We start from the raw sequence: 27,258 nt of genomic DNA on the forward strand, positions 1-27,258 counted from the left end.
TTACTCACCATGCTGGATGAGAGCTCTGGACTGGCTGTTTGGCACCACAGACTCCACACGTTTCCCAAAAGCTATTGACTGCAGAATTCTGAAACGCTCAGGACTGTATTTACTAAATGCTGCATCTTTTTCTTCTTGTTTAATCTCTGTAAATTGAAATTGCTTCACATTGGTATTAGTATCAAACTAGTTAGAACAGATACAGGTCAACTGTTAAAACTGTACAAATAAATGACATCATTTCCTTATGCAATGACAGTCCCCTTTTTGTTAAGCATTGCTACACATAAATCAACTAAGTAAACAATACTCCATTAAAGAGTAATTTTATTTTGTCTGTTTATCCATTTGTTGATTTAGTTTTTGTTTCAAATATTTGTGGGACACTTTCTGAACTCGACATTACACACTAGCAGAGGCGTGCTATAAATCTTTAAAAAAAGGGACAGGCGCCAAGGATCTAGTCTGAAATGAGAATACACATCAGGGCACAACCCATTAAAAAGTGTGCAATGAAGAGTAGCGAAATCTGATTGCTCCAGTCTGTGCATTTTAAACTGCTGCTTAAGGGCTTTGGGGAGAGAAGAAAAGATTTGACACAGAGAAGTAAAAACTATTGTTATCCATTCAGGAGCTCAATAGCACAAGGTAACTGAAACTTAATGATTAATGTGCATGTTGTAATGAGTACTGTGACAGCAGACACAAACACACATTGACCACCACATCGACTGTACTGGGCTCCACACGTTGGAGAAGTGCCTTTGTCTGCTACTGCATGTTTCTGTCATTTTAACTGCTGCATCATTATATGACATAACAACAGCAAACAGAGTTTATATAAGCATTATACTTAGAGTTTAAACGCTGCAGCTATTTAATTATGGCATGTTTGCATTTCCAATTAGACAGTAATGTTACATTTATTTATTTGTTCAAGTGTGCAGTCAGAAGGTAGATGTTGTGCAGCCTTATCTGTGTATCTGCTGGTGTTGTTAGGCAAATTTGTTGATTTGGGTGTTTTGAGTGCTGAAATCTGTAAGTCACCCCTTTTATAGGCAGTCCTTTGGATGGAGTGTGACAGACTGTTTACTTCAAATGCATATTTTGCAGTTAATATTTTCATGAATATAGCTGCCAGTTCTTTGAAGCTACAACGCTGTTGTTGTAATGCTGAACAACAGAGAGCACACACAGCACCTGCAACAATGTATCATCCACTATTTACCATTCATCCTCTGATGCCTTGAAATGCCAATTTTTAAACTGATGTCACAGAAAGATTTTTCTATTGAAACAGGTTATGTTTATTTTTAAGAAGTGCAACGTGCTCTATGCACGTTCGACACACGTTTATATGACTAGTGGGGTATTTAAGAGACATTTTGACTTTGGAAGTTTATCATAAACACAAGCCTGCTGTCTGTCTGACCAGGTTAACAAGAGCACATCTGATTTTTGTAGTTCAAAATTATCAACCCTACTTTGAGTGCTGCCTTCATGAAGCATTGGATTGGTTTAGGAATGTGACACTCAGTGAGCCGTCTCATGGTTCCCATCCAATTTTGAGCAAAGTTCACTATTGGTTGTCTCCAGACATATATATTATATGTCCAAGGATCTAGAAATATCTCGGGTGTTGGAGGAAATGAATTAGAGCTAGCTCAGTCTAGGGTCGGATAACACCCGTTTTGAACCAACAAGTTATCCCCTATGGCTTTTCTGAGGAAAAAGTGTGGTATGACCATCCATCTTCAGTATTGTAGCTAGAAAGTAGGTATAGCTTTTCACAAATTTAAAGCCTTGCAAGGCTTTCTGTATTATTTGTGCTGAATATTGCAGGTAATACTGCAAGACTGTGACTGGCCATGATTTCCATTACTGTAATAAGTTGCACTTTAAGCTTTTGATTTTTCTAATAAAGCATGTATAAAAATTAACTTCCAAAAGCTGTTGAGGATATGCTCTCAATCATTCAATTCGAATTTATTCCTTTGCCTGAAAAAGGTCATATTGAGTCACAATCTGTGAAAGTACTGGCACTGGATGGGGACATTAGTCCATAGCAGGTCTGTTTATAAGGCCAAGATACTTAAGCAATGTATACACACATTAACAGTTTAATTCAAAATTGTGTTACATTATATCCTCATACTGTATCTGTAAACTTAAAATGCATGAACTAGGTGGTGAATATGCATTGTTTATGTGTTATTCTGTAAATATAAATTTACTTCAAACTCAAGCAAAATACATTTTGTAGATTATGTTTTTTTGAAGAAAATACCATTGTCTTGTGGGAGCCAAACATTGATTCCTATTTTGTACATTCTTCCTTTGGCTTGCACAGGTTGTTACATTTTGTCATTCATTCGAAAGACATGAGAGTTAATCTAACTGGTCTGGTATGAGTCAGTGTGGGTTTGTGTGAAATTATGGTCTGTGGTGGACTCTCAACTTGTCCACATTTGCCTTCTCGCTTTTGAATGATGCTGCCGTGATTGGCTCCAAATGTCTCCCACAAATGTGTATTTAAAGGAACTAAAGGAAATGGATGGACTGCTGAATGATTTTTCAGATATCAGAAGTGATTTCTGCAATCTTGTCATCCAGTGCCTTAAATGTTTTGATAACCCAGATGTTACATTGTATACTGACAATACCGCTGGACTCTGTTAAAATGTGCCTGATAGTCTAAGAGAAATTACTGTGGACATATGGGTCCATTGCAAGCTTTAATGTGTTTATGACTCCCTGAACAGCAGATCTCGGGCAGGTGGATTGTGTGTTATTCTATATAAATATCCATCCATTTTCCAACCCGCTGAATCCGAACACAGGGTCACGGGGGTCTGCTGGAGCCAATCCCAGCCAACACAGGGCACAAGGCAGGGAACCAATCCTGGGCAGGGTGCCAACCCACCGCAGGACACACACACACACCAAGCACACACTAGGGCCAATAATTAGGATTGCCAATCCACCTAACCTGCATGTCTTTGGACTGTGGGAGGAAACCAGAGCACCCGGAGGAAACCCACGCAGACACGGGGAGAACATGCAAACTCCACGCAGGGAGGACCCGGGAAGCGAACCCGGGTCTCCTAACTGAGAGGCAGCAGTGCTACCACTGCGCCACCGTGCCGCCCTCTATATAAATATGATTTTTTAAATTTTTTAAAAATTTTTTTGCTCTGTTTCTCCCCTACTTTGCAATTTTTCTTTTTTTGTAATATTTATCTAGCTAAGTTTTTAGAAAATAGAATAGAATTTTAGAATCGTACAAATATGTGTCATATGTGCCAGCTTCGCCTATTAGGTAAGATCAAGCCTTTTTTATCTTCTATGGATCTTGAAAAAGCTACTCATGCTGTTATCTTTTCTCACCTTGATTACTGCAACTCGCTGTATTCTGGGATTAGCAAATCCCTGATACGCAGGTTACAGTTGGTCCAGAATGCTGCCGCTCGCTTTCTGGTTGGGGCAAGAAAGTCTTTGCACTGGCTGCCTGTTAGTTTTCGAATTGATTTTAAAATCTTGTTGCTAGTTTTTAAATCTTTACATGGGCTTGCTCCTGCCTATTTATCTGAATTGTGTGCTTTACACCAGCCATCTAGAGTGCTTAGATCTTCTGGTCAGTTGTCTCTTGTTGTCCCTCGTACCAAGTGTAAAACTAAGGGGGACAGGGCTTTTGCAGCTGCTGCGCCTCGCCTGTGGAACGCTTTACCTCATTACATAAAGGAGTCGTCTACAATTGAACTGTTCAAAACAAGAGTAAAGACTCATTTCTATTCACTTGCATTCCGTGACCTTCAGTAATACGGATGGTTTCCTCGTTGAGATTATGTAACTTTACTTCTATTTATTATTTATTTTATGTATGTTCATTTATTTTATTTCTATTTATGTTATTTATGTTAATTGTATGTTTTTTCTTCTATTATTGTAAAGCACTTTGGCCATAGCATTCCTATGTTGTCTTAAATGTGCTATATAAATAAACTGACATTGACATATTCTTCATTCAGTAGTATATGTTAGCATTTTTTAGAAAGTTTCTTTGGAATCATTGTTCACTACATTAGCTCCCTTAGCTGAAATGAATCTCCTTGTTCAATGAATGCTCCTTCAGTTTTGTGTTTCTCTCTATTGGTGATCTTCTCTTGCCTGTCTGTTCCTCCATTATTTTCAAAATCAGTTTTTTCCCTACACAGGCTCATTGGGAGTCAAACTGACATACTTCAATGGACACAGTTTATATACAATGTTATACTAAATACAGTATATAAAATACTTGCAACCTTTTTTGTCAAGCATCTTCAGTAATGGCAGATGATGAATTACATAAAGGCGATATGGTGACTCTTGAGCCAAGGGATTCAAAAATAAACCTGTAGAAATACAAGCCAAGAACCGTAAATTACCAGTATCTGTTTTGGAAAAATGTCATTGCAAGATAAATCTGGAACAGCATGACATGGTTTCTAAATTGATGTATTGCATAATTTTAACACACATTGCCAGCACACCAGACTAACAACTGAACAAACTAATCCTGTCTTGTTATCGTAAAGCTGAATGGCTTATGAGTAACTGACTGCACAAAATGGCTAACCCAGGAAAACATGTTCTCTTAGTTTCAGGGCAGATGTGGTTTTACCTTTAAATACAGAGTAGTGTAAGACCTGCAAACCAAAAAAACAAAGCACGCTGTATTGCATGGGTAAAATGATGTGCATGTTAAACAACAGATTTTAAACAGTATGTTAGCAGAAGATGCAAAATAATTAAGGAAGAAATCTTACAAATGCACGAGTTATTGTTTTTTAGATTTTTGTTTGCCCTCGTGTCTCTCTCAGCAACAATATACACATGTCTACTCAGTGTATTGTGTTACGTTTGTCCTTTGTTCCTCAACTTTTTGAAATATTTGTTTTACTATCTCCAGGAGACCAGTTCATATCCTGAGCAGGTGCAGTCTGATTCATTTTAGCACATTCTTCCCATGTCAAAATTGGGTTCTTTTCCCAGGCAGTCCGCTTTTCTTTCCATGTCCTAAAGTCATGTTGGTTTAGTTGGTGAATCTAAATGTACCTGATGTGAATGTACAGTAATGCACTGACATCCTGTATTGGGTTAATCTTTTGGGTTTCACTGAGATCTACTAGCTGAAAAGATTCAGTTTATCATTTATAGTAGGAGGTGGCAGAGGGTTAGTACTGCTGCTTCACATATCCAGAGGCCTAGGTTTAAAATCACATGTGGGCCACCATCTGTGTGGAGCTCACACATTATCCAGGTACTTCCCATTACCTAGAGATAGCTGTTAATTCTAGGATGGCCCAGTGGGATGTGTACTGTAGAAGTGTGTCATACGATGGATTCAGGGTAGGTCCCCACCATGAGTCCAAAGCTGCCAACACAGGCTCCAGCTCTCACAGTCCTGAACCCAGGATGTCTAATTGGATTAGAAAATCGATGCCCTGAGATATAGTCAGTACAAGAAGAGGTCTTTGTACAACAAATGTTTATCTGGAGATATGAAATGGTGTTTGTGGTATTCAGGCATCTGCTAGGACAAAAAGCCAATTTATAGTAGTTATGTCAATTCATTTTTGTATCAGTGCATCACTGGTCAATGACATCATGAAATTTATACTTGTGTGCTGTGCGTGCACAGAGACAAAATCAGACATTAGTTTGGTTGATTTCTGATTTGAAATACGTAGCTTCCTCATGATGCGCCATGTTTTGACAATACTGTATATTGGCCATTTTCAAGTGTCAGTTTTTATTTTCACTTTCCAATGCATAATATATATGGAAAGAATGTGATGATATTGACGTAAAGGAAATAATATATAAAGAATATCTAAAGCAGGGGTGTCTAATTCCCGTGGCTGCAGGTTTACTTCATAAACATTTTCTTAATTAGTGACCTGCTTTTGCTATTAAATAACACTGCCTTAATTTTAATTGAATTGATATTTAAGACTCTTGTTTCTTGTTTTGTTAATTAGCAGCCAAACAATAATGACATACAGAAGAAGCCAACACATTATCAGCTAACTTGTGTCCATCATGCAGTATTTGAAAATAAAGAAAGATGAATGTTTGAAAATGTCAGGCAGCTCAGGAATTAAATAACAGGCTTAATTAACAACAAGAATTGCCTCCTAATCAAGAAATTGATTGGAGTGAAATTGGTTGGAATTTGAGAACCCAGTTTAGGTGGTCATCTTTTGGCCCACTTCTGTTTGGCTGCCATTTAAGGACAAAAGAAAGACTAAGTCTTAAAAAAAACAAAAACAAAAAACACAGCAGTTGAAATGAAGGGAAAGGAAATCAATTAACAACAGAAATTGGTCACTGATTTAAGATAGTGAAAGAAGGAAAACTTACAGCCACTGCAGCCCTCTAGAATTGGAGTTGGTCACTAAAGAAAGAATGTTTTATACTTTTGCGCACACTTTCTAATGATAAGTTACAGCTTACATTTATTGGAAAACATGATATAATTGCAATGGTGACTTACTGATTCATTCGCCTTTCTTTTTTTTTTTTTAAATGTTCGAACCAAAGTGGCAAAGGTTAGCACAGCACGATTACGGCTCCAATAGAGTAATCGTCTTGAGTTTTCATGCTGCCTGTGTGGGTATTAGTTCAGGATTTCTCTGGCATCACAAATACATGCAGGTTAGATTAACTGGTTCCTTTGAACTGGCTTGGTGAAAATGAGCGTGAGTCCACCTTGGGGTTGACTGGTATCTAGAATTCAGGTGGTTCCTGCCTTGCACCAAGGCTGCCCCATTCATCTTTCTTTTAAACATGTCAAATAAATGGTTTTGTAGATTTTATCAAGAAATGTGACAGGCTGTGAACAAAGCCGAGATCTAGAACAGTTAGATGGCAGTGTTAATCACTTTTCTATTGTGCCAGCTTCCTCCAAAGTAAATTTGTATCTCCAATATTGGAAATGTAAACGTTTTAAACCTCAACAGTGATAACAGAAGTACTCTAATAGTGTAAAAGTGAGATGAAGGAGAACATTTATAACAATAACTAATTATTTGGTTTTTGTTGTTTACTATTAAAACTCTTCTTAGTATGAAGTTTACCAAAAGTGATTACTGTGTTTTTAAAAGCACGCTCCAAAGTTTTTCTCTCCTGAAGTGAAAGCTCTTGAAAGCCCTGAATTAAAATCCTGCTTTATAGAGATGTATAAAGAATTCTGTATAACATCAAAACCTTATCAGTTATTAATTTTTTTAAGATGAATACTAATTATTCTATCCTTTAAAGTCTGAAGCCATTTTGCTATATTCTGCATGATCCACTGGATCTCAAAATGCAAACTTAAAAGAAAAAAAAACCTCTATATTCCACTATGTCTGCAAAGCCTGTAGTGATCCGACCGCTCTATCACTCCCTGAATAGCAAAGCATTTCCACAGCTCCAAACAGAATATTGAATTTCGCCATCTCTCATAATGGATATACAAGATACAGCCAAACTGCCAACATGAGACAGAATCTCAGAAGCAAATTCAAGTCCTTAATGTAGGAGCTGTCAGGATTCTCTTGTCAATCTGTATCTGAAACATTACTTGTACTGACCCAGTAACAATCTACATACTGTAATCTGTTACACTGTTCAAAGGCAATTAACTTCTGTGGGCACGGCTTTACTTGTTATTGCTTAATGTATGTTGTGAAGATTTTGTCCAATCAGCAAACCATTGTCCTCTTCTCTCAGAGTGAGAAAGGGTAACTCCAATTAGCAATTTAAATACAAAATTAAATGCCAGTGTAAGAAATTCACTGTTTGGAGACAATAAATAATGTCGATGTGCTGTAAGCTTTGGAAGTAGATAGAGAGACATTAGGCATTTGGCAAGGAGCCAACCGATATCATGGATGAAATGTTGCAGAACACGGTTTCTAGCCAGGAAAGATTAACCCTTCTAAAGTTTAGGACTGACAGAATGTCAGTTATTATCCTTTAGCTTGTTATGTGGCAGTACAAATTTTGAACTGGGAGGAGCTGCACTGTGTTTTCGATTTACAATCGGTAGCCATGAGGCTGCTTGGAAAGTCCGGCTACATGGGATTCAAAGGATTAGATGCTCCACAGAGAATTCTGTTCTGGCATTTCTGCAGCTAAAACAGGCCACCCCAACTCTGCAAATTATTCTAGTACTTTGCTCAAAAGTAGCTAAAAGTTGAGAGGTACATACGTAAAGTCAGAGTTCATTCAAGTCCAAAGTAAGAGTTGAATACTTATTGGTGGAGTACTGCAGCGGTTCCCAAACTGTGGTACGCGGAGCCTTTTCAGGTGGTGTGCATCACGGTCCCTGAAATTTAATTTATCTGTGCACAACCCTTTATGACAAGCCTGTTGTGAGCAAAAACCAATGAAACTGTTTAAATACAATAATACGTGAATTCCCAAATTTAGTGTGGTGTGAAATTTCGTCATCTGAATAAATAAAACCTATTATTCGAATCAGTATTTAGTTCATTTAATGCTACCATAATTCCGTTTTGCGGAAGTCAACTTCTACTTCTTCACTGTTTGAGCTTTTGGTCACTAGATGAAAGCACAACACCGACACTATTTATTCTTTGGTAACTCTGCCTCACAGAAACTGCTCGCGTTTGTTGTTATACGTGCACTGCCGCTGTATCGCATCGTAGTCACTAGATCTAAGCACAAAGCCGATACCATTTCGTCTTCGGTAACTGCATCACTACACAGTTGTACTAACATAAATTCATTCAATATTGTAGTCAGTGTCGTGAATTTGCTGTATATTACCTAATTAAGAATTAATCATTCATTGCAGTACTTGCTTTTTAATTTTTTTGTTAAAATTTCGGGTGGTACGCAACGCAACTCACTTAACCTCAGGTGGTACTTGATGTCCAAAAGTTTGGGAACCCCTGCAGTACTGCACAGGAGATACTTTAACATTTTCATCTGACAGATTTAATAATAATAATAATTCTTTGCATTTATATAGCGCTTTTCACACTACTCAAAGTGCTCAGCAATTGCAGGTTAAGGGCCTTGCTCAAGGGCCCAACAGAGCAGAGTCCCTTTTGGCATTTATGGGATTCGAACCAGCAACCTTCCAATTGCCAGTGCAGATCCCTAGCCTCAGAGCCACCACTCCATCTATATAGATTTCAGGTAAGAGGCCTTAGAATGAATGTCTGTCTTGTCATGCTGAACAGAAGTACAGTGTATTCTATGAAAGTTGAAAGGTAAAGCAGGATTCAGAGGGTTTTGCTTAGATAGAAAGTGAAATAGATCCTTAGAATGTTTTGTGAAGTCAGTCTGTTTGCAGCTTTCAATTTCCATGGGAATATAACCTTGACTTTATGATAATGATTTAGTTACATTTCTGTGTTTTCAGAAACTGTAAAAATGTAAGCTTCATTTCTAGCTGAAACAAGGAAGTGGGGCGAGAGAGAGTCACTACTGTGTATTAGACTCTTTTTAGAAAAGCTCTGTTTAGCTGCTGCTTTTCTGACACTTTTGTAAAGAGCTCCGCTCAGTGGCAATATTAGATTCTTGCAAACAGCTTTTCTGTAGATTATATGGACACTTTAATGGAGCTTTATATCTGTTTAGCTGCTGGACACTTGAAAAGGACCTCTGTCTCCAACAGTCTTTTTATTTTCATGCTTCAAATAAGGATATATAAGTTGCACCTAAACTAAAGAAGCCACATGGGAACTGTCATTTGGTAGTGAGTGAAGACTACAGAAACCCACCCAGGTTGTATAATTTTTGGCATTGCTTATATTTGCTGCTATTGGTTATTGATGTAAATAAATTAATTTTTTAAGTGAAAGCTTAAATCAGTGTCTCTATCTGATTGCTGTTACCAAGCCGAGATGCTAGATTGGTCACTCCTTGTCTAACTCAAGGGGACGCTTTCAAGAAGCCTCTTATTAGTGGTAAAGTGGGTTAAAGTAAAGGGGTATAAGTAAAGATGGCTTCAGTTAACAAGCAGCCTGTCATTAGAGGTATCTATGATTGAATACATGGGGTACAATGCAGGTTAGAGGTTGTAAAGCTGTTTTTGACATTTCTTCCAAACCCCCATTAAGACAAAAAACTAAGAGGTTAGATGGTACATCTCACAAGTGATCTAATAACATGATAAGACAGTTGAGAAGAAGTGTGATCAGGGTCATGAGTAAAAGACCGAAACATAAGAGGTGATAAGGACATGCTTGACATGGTACTCAGAAGGTGGGCAAGTGGGTGAGCCATGTCAGCAGTTAGGCAGGGAAGTGATACTGTTGGGAAAGGCCAGGGGGCAGCAGGTTTTTGTTCAGTTAGTACTCAGTTCAGTTAGTTTTTTTCAATCTTTTGTGTGTTTTAATAAACAAATAAAATAAAACACCCTTTTCTCAGATACCTATCATCCTTAGTATTATTCTGGGAGTGGAGAGACACCTGGATTTTGCATTGTGTTCATGGTTTATTTGTGAGTGCTGATAAGCTGAATGCCCCTGTCACTTCATTAGCTGAAGACTGAAGACATAAACTGATATGTTATCTAACACAGAATAATCATGCATTTTTGAGTTGTTTTATTAAAAAATAATGTAGAAAACTTTATTTGAAAAATATACATCATTAAGGTGTGTGGGAATGGCTATTAATTTAATAATGCCATCATGTATAACAATTGTCCAATGAAGCGTGCTGCTAATTCACACTTTTAGAATCATGGGTTTGAATGGTAGCCGAGTTACTTTCTGTGTGGACTTTGCACATTTTCCTGAGTTTTTTCTCCAGGTTACTCCCATCTCCCTTATATTGACTGGCAATTCTAAATTGCACCGTTATGAGCACCTATGGCTGTATTCATGAATGTGCCCTACAAACCACTGGTACCTCCAATTATTTTGGTGCCTGTCTCGCACTTGATAAGGCCCAGCATAAACTATAGCCTTTAGAGACTCAAGTTCTTTTTATCAGGAATGGATAGATGGATGGATCTTTTAGAGTAAAAATATCTAATATGCATTTCTGTGCTCCAGGAAGACCCTGGGTATAAGATACATTTCTAAAGAAGACTCGATGAAAGACCATCCCAACAGTCATATATTTAGAATAGCAGCTTACTTTGTATACAAACGTTAAGCTTCACAACTCAATGTATAGTTATGTTTTTATTCAGTTCTTCCAGTGCTCTTCACAATCCTCTGAACAATGTTATTGACCAAAGGTATAGCAATAGATCAGCTGAACCATTCAGTTTCTAATCCCACTTGTTACATCACAGGGTGTCTTGTTGCTGCAATCCTGACAATGAGGCAGGAATCAGTACTAGACTAGATACCAGTCCATCACACGACACTATCACACACCTTTACACCTGGCCAATATAGAATCTCCAGTTAACCTAATCCATACACATTAGGGATGTTTAGGAAAATGAAAAGCAAACTATCTTTCAAGCATTAAGAGGATATGCAAAGTGTAACTGGCATAATTGAAACCAAATCCCTAGAGCTGTGAGGCAACCATACTAATCAATGAGCTATAGAGCAGTAACATAATATTCTCAAACTTCCCTAAAGCAATTAAGGGTCATCTGGTTTGGAGCCTATCACAGCAAAATAGTCCTGGGCACATCTCCAGCCTATTGTAAGGACCTACTCAATCTTCAAAGCTAACTTTGTTATTTTGGAAGAATTAAGTGGACAGGACTGGTGATCTTTGTTGGGTTGAATGGCCTGTTCTCATCTAGATTATTCTAATGTTGTACTCAAACACACCCCAACACTCAAACAGCCTAACCTGGTTAACCTAACCTAAACATATTTGTGGATGTAGGACAAACCCATGGAGACACATGGATAACATTAAAACTTAATAAAGGATGACTGAGTACAGGATTCAAACCCAGCACACTATATAGAGAAAATGAGTGGCGCTACTCACCACTCCACCATGCGAGTTATAGATTAGTGATTTCTTAATTTCTGTCCAGAAACCATAGTCTAAAAATACTTCTATGTGGAAATATTACAAGTCACAAAGATACCAGGATAGAAGTATTCATCTTGTAATAAAATTATGTTTTTTTACAATTTTGATATATGTTTTCTTTTAATTTTAATATTTTGAAATCATAACAAATATAGTTTAGCTGTACTAAAGAATGGCTCATTGCTTTAAAATGGAGCTAAAATAACAGGAATTCAAAACTGACAATAAAACCCCAAAATTTTCCTACTTTGAGGCAGCAACAGTTTGGATTTCAGAAAACATGTCTTCCATGTTTCTGAGGATTGCTTGTAAATTGGAAGTAATACATTTTATCAGAGTTTCTTGGTACTATGTTCTTGGGGAACTGTTTTCATCACTGTAGCTTAGGCTTGCATATTATCCATCTTTTGACTCTCCAATTCTGCTTCGTCATTACTTATGGTCTTCTGTGATATATAAAATGGCGCAGTGCACAAATGTGTGTCAAGAATCTTATACAGCAGCAGAGCTGTCAGTTTTTGTCTGCAATGCTGGCCCACATATTGAATCACATAGAGACACAGTGGTTTTACAGTAACTGTGCACTCAAATCACATGATTAATTTTTCCTAAATGGCATGTCATACATATATGGTTATCTTTCGCATTGCATCGGACCTTCCACCTACGGACTCGGTGCAATCTGAGATGCATGTCAGTATCAAGCAAAGGAAACCAACTATGTATTCTTGCATTTTCATACATTGTCAGGTCTGTCATGAGCATGTTGCCTCCCAGTTTAATGTTTTCTACCCAGTTTGCTCCCTCCCTTTGTGCTATCATTTCTTTTCTCCATGTGGAAGATGGTGCAAGCTGTGTACTAATTACTCCAAGTTGTGTTAAAACCATTGTAAGGCCATCCCCAGTGGTTCTGTATATGCTTTTACCTAAGTGAAATCATGAACCATGGAACCCGCTGGGTGAGGTAATTGTGGCAGGGCCATGTTTTGTATATTACATTCAGTGTTGTTTTATTTTTCATATTCTATAGAGCAAGACTCACAACACGTGACACCATAGTGCGTGTTGATTAAGCTTGCACAAGAGTTACATTGTACTTCGTATATATTACAAACTGACTACACTGTATTATGTTTTTTTTGTCAATGTCTTACATTTTTGGATCAACAGTTGATAACACACTTGGCTTCATAAAAATGGATGTATTCAGTAATTTTTAAAGCTTTGTTGTCACATTTAGACACATGCCCCTTTAACTCCATTTTAAAGTGCAACAACAGGCATGTTTTTTTTTTAATTTATTCAAAAATGCTTCACTTTAGAAAAAAAATTAATTTGTCAAATTAGTATATAACCTAATTGTGAACAAATAGATTGGACTTGGAAAAAAACAAATTTACCTTTTAAAATGTTGACAAGCAGCTGAATTACAATCAAACAAAAAGGTATAAAAATTAACAAAGGTCCTGACCAGTAAAAGTCATGAAAGCAGTGTCTTTCCATCCATCCATCCATCCATCCATTATCCAACCCGCTATATCCTAACTACAGGGTCATGGGGGTCTGCTGGAGCCAATCCCAGCCAACACAGGGCGCAAGGCAGGAAATAAACTCCGGGCAGGACGCCAGCCCACCGCAGGCAGTGTCTTTCCAAATCTCAAAATAAAAAATAGTTGTGAAAATGTTTTATATTTAAGTTCTGTTGACATAGAGCTAGATCTATTAATTTAATTTAAAAAATTATTAAATTCTAAACAAAATTTACACTAAAATAATGTATTGGCTGGAAAGACCACCTGTAGCCTCTGTAACCATCCAGCATAAGAGTTGAACACCCCTTTGTTAAAAAATGAATTATAAATCTCATTATATTACACTGAAGGTTGTCACATAAAAGTAAAAATCTTACTTAAAGTCTTTAGAAACTGCATTCCCTTGAGTTCTGAAATGGTTTTCTCCAGCTTTGTCAACTGGTTGTTGTGAAGCATAAGAACTTGCAGTGATTTCAAATGGTTCAGAGCTCCTAAAATGAAAGATCATGTGGTGAGTGCATGTTACAAGAACATACAGCCCTGCTATCGCTCAGTTTACATGGCTCTTGTGCCTTTATGGCAAACACACACTGAAATAGTCAATGATCTAAAATCATAAAAGCTACAAAGACCACACTGAAATCTAAATGTCCTGTTGTTTTCACTTTCAAAAATTTACATTGTTTTGTATTTTTCTGAACTTCAACAAACAAAAATATTGGTTTGTATAGTTTTTCATTATTTCTTTGTTATTTACTTACTTATCTTTATTTTTGTTTATTTGCTAATCCTATCCTTAAACTGTTCTAACTAGGAGTGTTTTATGATAAGTACTGTTTTGTGTATTTCAACAGGGTGTGTTATTTCATGGTTGTTGCATTTCAGCCAGTGTTCCTACCTTGGCTGGGGTCCAAATCCTTGTTTCAGGTCCTTTTTCCTCATTTTTGAGTTATTTATGTTAATGTCACTTTTGTTAATTATATGCATTATGCATAGTTTTTGATTTCGTCTCTAAACCACTACCAGGGACAAACCTCAGTCCTATAAAGGCAGAGGGTTTCCCACAATTTCTGGTGGTTCTTTCAAATGTGCTAGGGAGTCCATGAGTTTTTTTTGAGATTTTTGTCATGCCTTGTGCTTATTATGATTTTCTGGATTTTTGCTCCTCTTTTTGACTTTGCTTTGGATTTTGTTTTGGGACTTTATCTACATTGCACTGCATTTATTGTTACAGGTAATTCCTTTTGCCTTTTGTGCTCCACTGAATTTTCTTTTGTGCATCAGAGCATTGTTATAAAACTAAACCAAAGTTTTCCCTTGCATCTAGCCAGAGTTTGATGATGTATTCACCCCTAGTGAGCATGTTTGGGACTCTCGGCTTCATAACAGTGAACTGTTCTAGGTGCACCATGCTTCTTGACATGTCAAAGGACAGGGTGCAAAATGGGGGCAATACTGGGGTTTTCAGTTGAAAAAGTGTTCTTGTATATTCAGCATCAGCTGGAAATGTTAACTGGGTTGGTCAAATTTTTAATACCAGCCATGACAAGAAGACTAGATGAGTGGGCATCTTAATTAACACAGCAATTTTATTTGTAGTTCTTGATATAATATCAGACATGGAAAAGCAGTACAATCAGTGCATGGGTTTTATTGCAGGACTGTGGAAATTGCACCTATGTTAGTTTATAATCCTGTATGGTGTACGTTAATTAAGTGGGACAATCCTGCCACTCTTGCAGAGGCACTTAAGGACTTTATTATCACCATTTTTATCCCATTATAGAATTATATAATTATTAAGAACATTATAGAAGTGAAGAATTCTCTTGTAGTGGAGTTCACTCTTTATCTTTGTTTATGTTTAAAGTTTGATGATGTCTTCCTTGGGCCTCTATAAGTGATGGAGGTTCTTTGCCGTATCCTTTGCAGCTTAATAGGTCAATGCATGACTCTTTCTGGCACAAGACTGTAGGTGGTGAAATACCTTTCTTTATGTAACGCTTCTTCTGTCACATTGGGCTCACTTACTTAAGTGGCCTTGGATAAAGGCATCAGCCATATAAGTAAATTCATTTATTTTGACAGTATATTAAGTTTGGAGGAGTGAATCTTTGAGCTAGTTCAGGATGCCTAGCTGTAAGGCACATTGAAGAGTAGCTACCAGGCCCAAAGAAAATTACCTCTGGCACTCTGAACTGGGTAGGGGAAGGTGGTGAAGTGTTCAGTTTCACTTTTGTAAAACACAATGTCTGTATTACTGTACTGATGTATCTTTGACTGAACTGAGCTGTTTGTGTTCTGTTCTCTGAAAAAAAGTAATAAAGAAAGCAAACATACAACAGATTGTAAATGAAAAAAAAGATTCAGACATTGTAATTCTACCTTAAAATGTGCTATAACAGTTGTGCAAATAAATGTGCTCATTGCAGGTATCCCCCTTGGTGTAGATTTCACATGGGAACAGGGACCAAGTGAGTTATAAAATGTAATGTTTCCTGAACCCTATGGAATTAACATAGTGAAAATAAAGTTTTTATCAATATAATTGTCATTATTGGCCATATTTTGTTTCAATTTCTTGCTATTATACATTTTTAACATCATATTAACTGTATTTATTTATTTTTGCCACCATTTTGTTTATTGTTAACACTGTCGTTTTTACTTCTCCAAATAGAAAGCCATACTATTGCTATCAGTTGGGCTCCATCGCCACCATGGCATTACTTGTGTGATATTTGAGATGTCAGTGTCCTGCTTGAGGCATCCAAGACTCTGGATCTAAAAATAAAAATCTTTCACAGTTTTATCTAGTAAAAATAAAAATCTTGAGCATATTTTTTTGTTTTATATACTTAGCTTTGTTATTTTGGTTTGTTGTTGTATGTGGCTTTGAACCCTACATGTTACTTTGACAATTGATTTTTTTAATTCCATCTCCTGCTTTATTTCACTATCATTTACTACTTTTTCACTATGGCAGTATATGTGGTGCTAATAAAAAGTACCATTAGTAATGTTAATGCAAAGCCTTTCCATAAATATAAGGTGAGGTCCAATTATACCTGTGACACTGGTAAGCTGATTGTCATGAAGGTACAATTCTGTTATTCCGTGATTGTGTTTCAAGCCACTCACATCTCTAATCTGTAAAATAAGTATTAAACATCAGTGTTGCAATTAAAATTGTTAGCAAACTATTCATCCTTCTATTATATGATCTTGATTTTAAATTTTGAGGTTTCTGGCCAGAATATGTAGTTTGCTCATGGATGTGCCTTATCATACTGGTTTTTAAATAACTTATGTTCTCAAGATAAGCATGTATTACAAAAAATGATATTAATTTTTATGATATCTCTATTATATAAAAAAAATTCTGCGACAACATGAGACTTTTTGGAAGATTTTTTCAAGTCCCGTGAGATGAGAATTTGCCCATGAGATTTTTGCATGTCATGCCCTCCTCCCAACCATATTCAACAATACACACGGTAATCTCACCTCTCATCCGTGTGAATGCTTTTGGCAGACAGTTTCTGCTCTCTCAGCTCTTATAAATTTTAACGTTTTCCTCACTTTAAGTACCCAATTCAAGAAGACTTATGTCCAAACCATATTGAAGAATTTCATCAGGAAGGGTTATCAACAGAAAAAATGAGTACACGGGCAATCCTAGCACCAAGAAACTAAGTCAAATGAATTGATGCCAAAAATTTTGATCGGTTACACAGCAAATTGGTTAAATTTGTATCAATAGACTATGCTGAAACAGTTGGTGGTGATCGTGCTGAAGATGAAAACATCAACTTACAATATCCCGAAGAATATCTACAACCATTAACACCGTCTGGTCTTCCATCGCATAAATTACTGTTGAAAGAAGGATGTATCCAAGAAAGGTAATGTAGTACATCTTCCGCGGATAACATTAAACAACAAAGGAGATCTTGATATGCCATTCGTATTAAAATGTTAACAGTTTCCTGTTAAAGTAGCTTTTGCAAAGACAATTAACAAATCTCAGAGCCAAACATTCAAAATAGTTGTTTTATTTAATAGAAAGAAAAAAAGTTGTCACAATGAATGTCCAAACACAGAATCAAAATTCAATGCAATTTTCACTAAACTTTTATTAAAAAAAAAATGTTTTTACTGAAGTTTTACAGTAAAACTAAGTTTAAAAAGTATTTGCGTGTTAATTTCAAAGCCAAACAGAATGAAATCGTATTACTCAACGAATAACGCAACATGAAACATAATTTACTTTCAAATTATTACGTTTTACTCTTTTAATTGGCAAGCGAAGCACACAGGGGACAAAGCCTCCTAGTTAAACAGAAATAAATTCTTCCATAAACATGACAATCTTTAGAGTAAATTTGCAAAACAAATTTTAAAAAGTATTAATATTTTCTTGTAGGGTTTTAAAATAGATTTAATTGAAAAGGAACTTAAGACTTGAATACATTGTGGAGCTTTGGAAAACAGGTCAAATTTGGTGCCTGCAATCATAGTGTGAATGGAAGAAATACTATAGCTTACTGCCATTTACTCTTATGCACTTATGTACCTGCTCCTTACAACCCTGAACTAGAACATTATGTTAAAATATGGATTGATGGAGCCAAATGAAGCCTAATGCATATGCAATTGTTATGCAATGGTTTTCACTTTGCAAAGCCAACATGTGGAGTTGAACATCTTATGGGGCACAGCGTGTGAAAAGAACAGTCTAACCCACTTCAGCCATAGGAGAACTCCCTTTCCTGAAGTGACTGTTTGCCTTTTAGCTTTTGATTATGCATTTTCTTCCTACTGAATTAAATTCAGAGTTGTGGGGTGCTTGGAATGTATTCCAGCAGCACTGGATCCAAGGCTATTGAAGGGCACACTCACTAGCACAGGGCAGTGTGTGTTATCTAAATTAATTTCCTTCTCAGGGTTGTGTTCACTCTTTTTAAAAACATTATACTGTATAATATATATAATTACCTCATTATTATCTCAAATATAATTACAGTGATCCCTCGCTATATCGCGCTTCGCCTTTCGCGGCTTCACTCCATCGCGGATTTTATATGTAAGCATATTTAAATATATATCGCGGATTTTTCGCTGCTTCGCGGGTTTCTGCGGACAATAGGTCTTTTAATTTCTGGTACATGCTTCCTCAGTTGGTTTGCCCAGTTGATTTCATACAAGGGACGCTATTGGCAGATGGCTGAAAAGCTATCCAGCTAACTTTCTCTCTCTCTCTCTCTCTCTCTTGCGCTGACGTAGGGGGGTGTGAGCAGGGGGGCTGTGTGCAGCTGCTTCCTGAAGGACAGGCTGCACGGAGCTTCGCATACTTAAAAGCTCAAAGGGCACGTATTGATTTTTTTTATCTGTCTCTCGCTATCTCTCTCTCTCTCTCTCTCTCTCTCTCTCTCTTCCTGCTCCTGACAGAGGGGGTGTGAGCTGCCGCCTTCAACAGCTTTGTACCGGCGGTGCTTCGCATACTTAAAAGCCGTATTGATTTTTTTTTTGACTGCTTGCTTTGCACTCCTTTGAAAAGGAAGATATGTTTGCATTCTTTTAATTGTGAGACAGAACTGTCATCTCTGTCATGTCATGGAGCACAGTTTAAACTTTTGAAAAAGAGACAAATGTTTGTTTGCAGTGTTTGAATAACGTTCCTGTCTCTCTACAACCTCCTGTGTTTCTGCGCAAATCTGTGACCCAAGCATGACATTCTAAAAATAACCATATAAACGTATGGTTTCTACTTCGCGGATTTTCCTACTTCGCGGGTGGCTCTGGAACGCAACCCCCGCGATGGAGGAGGGATTACTGTATATCATTATCTCATATTATAATCATCAGGAAGAAGAGAGTAAATGCAGCCCTAAATGCAGATGAAAATGCAGTTATATTTAATCCATAAATAAACAATGCAAAGAGTTGAATGAAAAGGTTGATTAAGCGATGGGTTCCCTTAAGGCCTTTTTCTATTATTGGGCAGTTCAATGTTGAATATACAGTATGTTACAGAATAAAGTATCTTTTTGGCTATGATGAACTGGCATCTCATACAAAGCCCAGGCTTTTCCCTTGATGATGCCAGAATAGGTGGACCTCCATAACTTAATAAAATTGAAAACAGATCGAGGGATAGATGGATTTCTTCAGGCAAATTAAATCTTGAAGGAAGAGCCTAGAGCAGCCCAAGAGAACATCTGGGGTCAGTCTATTTGTAATGGGCTAGAGGGCATAGATTTCAGCTACATATTCTGTCATTGTCTACTGCTTTAGTTGCATTTAAATAACTCTAATTTTAAATATAGACATGTTGGTTAATTTTCATTCTCTTGTTTGTATCTATCATTATGCATAGTCAACATAACTCATATTCTTATAGGTATTTAGTAATTAGTATCATTTGAAGCCAGAGGTCCTCCTGGCAGTAATGGGTGCAAGAAACGAGCTAACTCTGGATGGGATGCCATTCACACACAAACTGAGCAAATTACAATTGTCAGGTAACCTGGCTATGCAAAACTTTGGGTTATGAAATTAAGCCAGAGTACTTGGAGAACGCCCATATGGGTATGTGGAAGAAAATGAGCCACAATATTTTAATTTAACAAAAGCAGGTCTTTAATAGCATTAATGCTGATCCACAGCGTTAAGTTCTGAATGTCAATTAAAGCAGTCTCTAGTATATTATAGCTTGGAAATCTTCCTCCCACTCTTGCCATTCCATCAATTAATATAAACCTGCTTACTTCACACCAACAAGAGTTAGGTCATGCCTGGTGACCCTTAGTTAGCAAACATTTATCAGTTTTATTGCTTACACAGATCATTAATTGTCTTATCAGTAACTGCCTGACCCTTGAAACTCCAAAATACTTATAAAGATACAGATTTGGTTACAAATAACTGTGAAACTACTTAATATACATGAAACCAAGTTCACTACTTATTGTTAAGCAACTACATATATTTTCCTAGTGATAGGATTTAAAGTTAACAGAGCAGAATACAATCCTGAATAGACATATACAAATTGAGCATAAATTCTTCCATGGGTATTAGAGAATGTACACACTCCTTGAACAGTGAGTTGGTCAACTTTTAAGTCTACCTTGTTGGTGCTCTCAGACAGTATCCTTAACCACTGCCACACTGTGCCATCCTTGAAAATTTAAACTTGCTATAAATCACAGAGTGACTGAGTGATGATTGTGGGTATAGCTAAGCATGATATACTGTATGCTGGAGAAAAGAATAATGCTTCTGAGATGCTAAAAACTATGTAGGTTAGTACCAATCCAGTTATTGCAGTTGGGATTTGCCATAATGATAGTTTGTTTTTCACATTGTCCTCTGTAGCTATTCTCTAAATAAAGGTTTGAATGCTTTGTGGTGATTTGCTCCCTGGAGAAACACATTCAATAATACTAAGTGGCTGAGATTCAAAAAGCAAACAATAATATCTCATTGTTAAAGGTTTGAGAGTGAATTGCCAAGATGCCAGAATAAGGAGCACTTTTCTAGATATGGTTATGATATTCCTCATTTACTAAATGGAAATAATGTGATGCAAAAATGGAAGATAATGCAGTTATGTTATGGATCTCTCTGTATCTGTTTGTGCAATTATAAATAAGAATAAATATGTATTTCAGTCACAGAAGAACAAAAAAAATGCTTTCTAGTCTCCCTTCCTCTCTGTGTCCTTTGCCATCATGATGGTGGAAGATGACAGCTACCAGAAACAACACCACAGCAGTATTTACTGTAATTGAGAAACACATGGTTCAGCTTTACAAATTAGGCTAGATCTGGTGCAATTACTATTAGAACTGAATAAATTTGTGTTTAAACTATGTTTAAATTTCACATAACATCTGTCAGTAGCAGAATTTGTTACCAGTTTTTGCAAAATTATGACCTTGAGCTGACCTCTCCTTTCAGTTATATAAAATAAAAAAATATAAGCTTGGGTAGAAACAGCATGCTGCATTTCCTTTGAGTTTATAGTGATATGACACAGTAGGATGGTGCAGTGGTAGTGCTGCTGCATCTCTGTAAGGAGACTAGGGTTCATGGCCCGGGTCCTCCCTGTGTGGAGTTTATATGTTCTACCTGTGCCTGCATGGGTTTCCTTCCAAAGACATGCAGGTTTGATGGATTAGCAACGCTAAATTGGCCCCAGTGTGTGTGTGTTCTATGCATGTGTGAGAGACTGTTTTCCTGTGATGGACTGGCATTGTATCCAGGGGATTGTTTCTGCCTTGTGGGTGTAGAAAATGGTATGGAATGATACACAGTTAATTAATTTCCTTTACTTTGGTTTTGCTAGATTAATTATATGTAACCTTTTTTCTTTTATACTGATAAAGCAGCAAAATTACAGCAATCTGTGTATTTCTAAAAACCTTGACTGAAACTGCACTTGATTACAACAAAGTGAGAAGGACTGACATCATAAAAGGTAACTTCAAAATTCCCATAAATAATGACCACAACATTAGTTTACCTTGAGAGCTGTAAGGCAAGACTAAACAATGGAAAAAATAAAAACTGTGCAGCCCCCACCCCAAATAATGGCCAGATGATTTCATATCATGTAGAAATGTTGTGGACTGTAGGGGGCGCTCCAGCTCCCCAAACTCGACGAAAAGGCCTGGACACAATTATAAAATGATTGAAAGAGTTTTAATTTGGGAAACTCTTGTAGAAAGTGTTTCCCACGTTGCAATCACAACATAAGACACAAGCAACACACAGAAATTATGTGTCTTTGTCTTCCTCTTTCTGTCTCCCTTTCTCCGGCACTGCCTCCTCCACTCCTCATGCAAGCTGCGTCTCCTTCCTCCCAACCCTGGCACCTTGAACTATGGTGGGCAGCTCCTTTTATATTGTTCCCAGAAGTACTTCTGGTGTTTGTAAGGCTTGGCCCTTCTGGGTAAGGCTGGAGCCCCATGAAGTAGGGCTTCCCAATCCCCACAGCACTCCTGGTGGCACCCACAGAGCTAATTCGAAGAACTCCAATTCCTATGGCACCCTGTTGGAATCCATGGTGCCACCACATCCCAGGGGAGCCGCCATCTGGCGGTCCAGTGGAGATAACATCCTTTGTATGCTATCTCCCCCGGTCTTTCCCGGCTGAGGGCATCCCGGCCATCCCTCAGAATATAAAAAGATACCATTACATTTGTCTTTTTGCAAGTATATTTCCCTGTTTGCAGAACTTGCAACAAATGCATCTTGCCCCATCACGCCTGTCTAAGGCCATTCCCTTGGGTACCTGAATGTGGGTCCAAGAGAGAACAGTTTTTCTTGACATAGAAAATGTTACAAATATATATGCAGGCTGCACAATATGGAGCTAATCTGTTGTGACAGGGTTGGTAGCGAGATCCTGCCCCAAGTGGAGGAGTTCAAGTATCTCGGGGTCTTGTTCACGAGTGAGGGAAGAATGGAGCGTGAGATCGACAGGCAGATCGGTGCAGCATCCGCAGTAATGCGGGCATTGCATCGGTCTGTCGTGGTGAAAAAGGAGCTGAGCCGCAAGGCGAAGCTCTCAATTTACCAGTCGATCTATGTTCCTACCCTCACCTATGGTCATGAGCTATGGGTAGTGACCGAAAGAACGAGATCGCGAATACAAGCGGCTGAAATGAGTTTCCTCCGCAGGGTGTCTGGGCTTTCCCTTAAAGATAGGGTGAGAAGCTCAGTCATCCGGGAGGGGCTTAGAGTAGAGCCGCTGCTCCTCCGCATCGAGAGGAGTCAGATGAGGTGGCTTGGGCATCTGATCAGGATGCCTCCTGGACGCCTCCCTGGTGAGGTGTTCCGGGCACGTCCAACCGGGAGGAGGCCCCGGGGAAGACCCAGGACACGCTGGAGGGACTATGTCTCTCGACTGGCCTGGGAACGCCTTGGGATTCTCCCGGAAGAGCTAGAAGAAGTGGCCGGGGAGAGGGAAGTCTGGGCATCTCTGCTCAAGCTGCTGCCCCCGCGACCCGACCTCGGATAAGCGGGAGACAATGGATGGATGGATGGATGGATGAATAATTAATATGAAAATGTGAAAACTATGATGCAAAAGGCCATTCCCAAAAGATGTGATACTGATCAGATGCTTCTAGCACATTTGATCTGGTTCAGATTGCAGTATTAATACAAGATCAAAACATTCCTCAGGTGGCAGTGTAAACACCGTACTGAAAAATGTATCTGAACATCCTTCAAATTCCTAATCATCCTTTGCTGGTTTCCAAAGTTGGTAATATATATATATATATATATATATATAGTGGCAGACGACCAGGGATCCTGCCCCACCGGGACGCTTGGAAGAAGGACGGACTGGGAGAGGGGCACTATCTTTCCCTGGGCGCAAGAGGGCAGCCCCCCTGGATTCCATCAAGGCCACGGAGATGTAGCTGGGAAGCTCAACCCTGTGGGGATCTGTGGCCACCACCAGGAGGCCCCTGGACAGTCTTGGAGCCCTGGAGAACAGCACTTCTGCCACACCAGGAAGTGCTGCCGAACCAGGAACTATGTATGAGCAATGCTCATAAAATAATTCTTTACATTTTTATAGCACTTTTCTCACTACTCCAAGCACTCTCCACACAGGGAGGACCCAGGAAGCGAACCCACAGTCTCCTTACTGCAAAGCAGCAGCACTACCACCGCACCACCTGTGAGGATTAAAAGCCTATCAGGCTCACATACTGTAGGATGAATGTAAACATAGGTCTCCATACATTTGTAGGTAAATAAAAAACGTGAATTGAATAAAATTACTATTTAAACAGAGTCACACAGAAATACACCCTGTTTAATAAGCCCATTTAAAAATACAATTAGTAAAATATACAAGCAGATGTGATTGCCAAGTATTGATGTTCTCTTCAAAAGTATACCATGCCTCATTAAGCAATTTTAAAAGCATTATCACTACACATCACAGCAACTAATATAATGAGTTTTATCACATACCACGTTAGACAATTTTTGCATGTTTGCTGGATTCACTTTACCTTATTGTTATTCAGCCAGAGGTAATTCAACATCTGGAATCCTGACAGATCAGCAAAATGTATTAATCCACTATATGAAATAAAAAATATATATATTTAATGCATATACAGTAATTGTTATTGATTTATTTGTCAGAACAATCATTACTGTAGTTAAGATTAAATCAACACAATCCTAAAACCAACCTTGCATGGGACACTCATCCATCACAGGATATAGTCACTCACTCACAATAAGTAACATAACATGCATGTATTTGAGATATAGGAGGAAAATGAAGACAGTGCCAGACAACTCATTAGGCGACACAGGCAAAACAAAAAACAATGTTGCTTTCTCAGAACATGTGCCTTCATTGGTGCTACCAATGTTAAATGATGTGGGTGGATGGGCAAGGTGTCAAGGCGTCAAGGTCACTACACATTTAAAAAAATGCATTGCAACTGAAATAGTGACAAAGGGATGAAGACTTGTCGAGGAGTGTTTCAAGATGAAAATGCAAAAGCAATCAGGTGCTCAGTACCTCAAATGGAAGAAGGACGAAGTAGAGAGGAGAACTAAACACCGGGGTATGAACATTCTGTCATTGTGTAAATTGTGTTTGTTTTATTGCCACACCATGATGGCATCACTATCACTATTAGCACAAATGTAGGTCAAATAAACTTGCTACGCTAGATAATGAATGCGCAAAGTTAGTATGCAGGCTATTAACTACCTGCTTTTATTTACTGTAGATACGTAGATAGTCTTTTCTTCATATGTATATTAGTGCTATTTATACATCATAGAAATCACCAATTTCTGTAGTGTTTCTTCATATGTATATTAGTGCTATTTATACATCATAGAAATCACCAATTTCTGTAGTGGTCAGAAACGTTTTAAGGAAAAGATTGTGCATTCAATAAAGTTGCTGTAATGTCCTAATTACTTAATATCTCAATGGCCATGTTTAGTCAACAGTGAATATGCCACTGGGTTTGATTGTGCTTATATCCCTGATCATTCAATAGCTGCAATCATTGACACGGGTCAATAATATTATAATTAAAGATAATAGGGACAACTGCTTAGGAGTATTTCATAGTACTGTCATTTACGTAATTTCAGATGTGAGCCTTTAAATTTTGCTAAATGCTAGTTCTAAAAGCTCTGCAATTATTGTGTTATGTTAAGTGATATAATGCATAACATAACACATAATTCCAGAGATAACTGTTCTTTAATTTATTCTTACATTCATATATTTTAACTGTATATTTGCCTCAATGTTTATTATTATTATTGTTAATAATTACCTCGTGTGCACCTTGCACATGTTTAGTTTGCCATTAATTTAGGCCCCTGTTTGTCCATTTATTTTGGCATGGCCAATCATGGGCCTTGCCTATGTCTGCAGATGGGCTTCAACTGGCACAGAATATGAAAGAATAATAAAAGCTCCATGATAACAATGACCTGACCTGGAATCAAGCTCAGGTCTTTGAGGCTGTAAGGTGTCGGAGCTAATCACTGGTTCACCATAAATTCACAAAAGGAAACCTTTTCCAAGGAAATGTATTTAAGACCAACACGCTAATTAGCAAATTAGTAATTAGGAAATACAATATAGGGAACTGGCCTCCCAATGAACAAGCTGTGCTTCAACTCTGAATATTGTCCCCAAGACCCATCAGTATGTTTCTTTCAGAACATACCCACAGATAAATTTGGAAAAATCACCACCTCACAACAAAGAGTGCAAATCTCAACTACAAAAAGTAGCTGCCAAAAGTATTCTGTTGTTGAGACAATAAATAATAACATTTGTGACGTGAATCACTCTTCAAATCCCAGTTTTATCCACATCCCCGCCCTCCAGCCCGGTTCCATGCATAAATCTGTGAATCGGATTTACTTTACTCACTTGTTTGCCAGGCACAGCTCAGTGACATCTGATGCTCTCTTTACTCCACGCTTCTTAATGTAATTTTTGATAATCTAATAGGAGAAAAAAAGTCGCAGTAAGTTGATTTTTTAAGTAGTACCTCCAATACAAATTAAGAACCACTGAATATTGGCAGTGGAGCGCAGAAAACACCTGTAAGGTCGCGATTTGGGCCGACTGCAACGTAGAAGAAGCAAACTGAGAGTCAACGATTAAACATGAAGATACAAAGCACAAGAAAATCATTACTTTTGTATCATAATGCAGGGGTTATAAAACAGGTCTGTTTTAGAAAAGAATTTCCAAAGCGCAGAACAATCCCCCACCTCTTCGCAGGAGGCCATGTCGCCGCTAGCGCCCAGTCGGCGAGTTGACCGTTGCTAGGATACAGAGCTGCGAACTTCGCCCAGCGCGCGCTAACAGCTGGCTGGCTGGCTGGCTGGCTGTGGTTTGGTTTTCTCTCCTATAAGTTTGCAAACGTCGACTTTCTGTCGAAATGTTTATGTGTATCACACAAGGGCTGAAACAAAGCGTCAGTCATATTCGGACCTCAGATATCGTCCATAAGATTGAAATCTTGTTTTCAGAAATAAAGGTGACGTGTAGGAAATAACTTTAAGAATATGTGCAGTTATTTTTGATGCTTTCTAGTTTTGTGGCTGCGAAAAATCTAACATTGTCATCACGTTGAACTGCATATATCCACAGCAATGGACAAACGAACTAACTGCATGCCTC

The 27,258-nt window shown here is 37.9% G+C and overlaps 1 protein-coding gene across 1 annotated transcript; it reads right to left on the reverse strand.

Moving 5' to 3' along the window:
- Nucleotides 1-27,053, reverse strand: LOC127530002 (leucine-rich repeat-containing protein 72). Its single transcript, XM_051935550.1, has 7 exons — nucleotides 26,847-27,053; nucleotides 26,500-26,573; nucleotides 24,590-24,659; nucleotides 16,616-16,697; nucleotides 13,925-14,038; nucleotides 4,302-4,391; nucleotides 1-146 (listed from the first exon to the last, which is right to left on the reverse strand). The coding sequence occupies exons 1-7, from the start codon at nucleotides 26,862-26,864 to the stop codon at nucleotides 1-3; spliced, it is 594 nt and encodes a 197-aa protein (XP_051791510.1). The 5' UTR covers nucleotides 26,865-27,053.
- Between the last annotated feature and the right edge of the window lie 205 nt (nucleotides 27,054-27,258).

Source organism: Erpetoichthys calabaricus, chromosome 13, assembly GCF_900747795.2.
Source record: "Erpetoichthys calabaricus chromosome 13, fErpCal1.3, whole genome shotgun sequence".
In the NCBI taxonomy this organism is placed as follows: domain Eukaryota; kingdom Metazoa; phylum Chordata; class Cladistia; order Polypteriformes; family Polypteridae; genus Erpetoichthys; species Erpetoichthys calabaricus.